Source organism: Oryctolagus cuniculus, chromosome 6 (genome assembly GCF_964237555.1).
Source record: "Oryctolagus cuniculus chromosome 6, mOryCun1.1, whole genome shotgun sequence".
Taxonomy (NCBI): Eukaryota; Metazoa; Chordata; class Mammalia; order Lagomorpha; family Leporidae; genus Oryctolagus; species Oryctolagus cuniculus.
In genome coordinates, this window is record NC_091437.1 from 38,416,462 (window position 1) to 38,418,634 (window position 2,173).

A 2,173-nucleotide genomic window follows, 5' to 3' on the forward strand; every position below is an offset into this window, starting at 1 on the left:
AGCAGCAGTCCCTCTTACCAAGATGCCTGCATTCTTCACAGCCAGGGGTAGTCCCAGGATGCCTGTGCCCATGTTGCCTTTCAGCAGGTGAATCAAGGTCTGGAACTCTCTGAAGGAGAGGAAGGAGATGTGAGGGTATGGGTGTGTGGACGGGAGGAGATCCAGCAGCCACTGCTTCTCACATGCCAGCATGTGAGTTGGGTGCTCTCGGTGGGCTGCTGGCTGTCTCTGGGTGCCATGTCCTCATCCAACATCCAGGCCTTCCACACGGTGGCCAACCATTCCAGTTTTCCCAGAACTGTTCTGGCATCAGCAGCTAACATTCAACAGATGCAACTGTAACACTCATGTTGAGACTGACCTCAGCATTTTAAGGAGATATCTGCATTACTGGCTTCAATGCTCTCCTTAAGATGACAGAGGGGTACAGTTAACATTAGTTTACAGAAGGGGAAACCAAGGTACAGAGATTGTTTTTAGATGTTTTAATTTATTAGAAAGGCAGAGTTAGAGAGGAAGAAAGAGAGAAAAAAAGAGATCTTCCTTTTGCTGCTTTACTCCCCTAGATAGCTACAACAGCCAGGGCTGGGCCAGGCTGAAACCAGGAGCCAGGAACTTCTGGGTTTCCCAGGTGGGTACAGGGCCTCAAGCACTTGTGCTATCCTCCGATGCTTTCCCAGGCACATTAGCAGGCAACTGGATCAGAAGTGGAGCAGCCAGGATTTGAACCAGTACCCATATGGGATGCTGGTCTTGCAGGTGGCAGTTTAACTCAGTAAGCCACGATGCTGGCCCCACAGAGATTGTTAATAACTTGTCTAAGGACATACTGGGGAGCCAGAGTTTGAATCCAGGGGTGTTCTTCATCCCCACTCTAGCTGAGCTGCCTCTGGGAGACAGCCAGACAGAATGAATAAAAGGATGGTCTGTGTTATAACTGTGGAAGTTGAGGCTCAGAGTGGGGACAGCCACTAGCTCAAGGCTTTAACACCAGTCACAGACAGGATTGAACTCCAAGAAAGGGAAAATGGCAGGCAGCAGAGGGATCACCGTGACTTCTGAATAAATAGGTCTGGTGAACTAGTCCCCAGCTGGAGTCTGGCAGGACAGGGTCACATGGAGATTGGGTTCCAGAGGGTTTTTTGGTTTGTTTCTCATTGCAAGACATCAAGTCTAGGGATTGGCATGCCCACCTCCCACCCCCACCCCCCACAACTAAAACAAAACCCCAGATCCTGTCTTTAAGGCAGATGTGAAGGTTGATAGAGAAGACAAGGTCTAGACCATCAGGGACAAAACTTCCAGGGAGGCAACTTCTCTGCTGGTGAATTAGAAAGCAAGCCTGGGGGCTGGCACTGTGGCACAGTGGGTTAAAGCCCTGGCCTGAAGCACCGGCATCCCATATGGGCACCTGTTTGAGACCCAGCTGCTCCAGCTCTCTGCTATGGCCTGGGATAGCAGTGGAAGATGGCCCAAGTCCTTGGGCCCCTGCACCAGCATGGGAAACCCGGAAGAAGCTCCTGGCTCCTGGCTTCGGGTTGGCACAGCTCCGGCTATTGAGGCCAATTGGGGAGTGAACCAGCGGATGGAAGACCTCTCTCTCTCTCTCTCTCTCTCTCTCTCTCTCTCTCTGCCTCTCCTGTCTCCTCTCTCTGTGTAACTCTGAATTTCAAATAAATAAATATTTAAAAGAGAGAGAGAGAGAGCTCCTTCTCTCTGTGTCTCAATCTCTCTCTGTAATTCTGTCTTTCAAATAAATAAGTCTTTAAAAAAGAAAAAGAAAACAGAAAGCAAGCCTGCTTCTCCACCTTCTCATACCTGTACCAGGTTGAATCAAGGTGGGAATTGGGTTTACGGTTCTAACTCTGGAAACCTAGGAATATTTCCAGCAGAGCCTTCTATGCTAGCAAAGAGACACTTCAAGAAGCAACAGAAGAGTTTGGGAGGAGCTAGGCCTCCAGAGCTGGACAAGCCAGGGGTTAGAGTTCAAGGCTGCAACTGAACCACCTCTGTCACCAAGGGCACCGTGGGCCCCTCTTCTGACTCTCTGTCATACTTGAAGGAACTGCACCAAATCCGCACCCCCCCATCTTCGTGTTAAACCCCTAAGTCCTCTCGCTTGCCAAGGAGCTTGCGGCAGATTGGTTAAGGGTTAAAGAGAACAATTGGAGGA

The 2,173-nt window shown here is 50.0% G+C and overlaps 1 protein-coding gene across 2 annotated transcripts in view; it reads right to left on the reverse strand.

The window, feature by feature from the left end:
• SLC36A2 (solute carrier family 36 member 2) overlaps positions 1-2,173 on the reverse strand; it is a 32,014-nt gene that overhangs the window by 27,237 nt on the left and 2,604 nt on the right. For both annotated transcript variants that reach the window (XM_002710321.5, XM_070076338.1), the window contains exon 2: positions 19-109. In XM_002710321.5, coding sequence (XP_002710367.3) covers positions 19-109 — 91 coding nt within the window. The remainder of the gene's footprint in view (positions 1-18; positions 110-2,173) is intronic.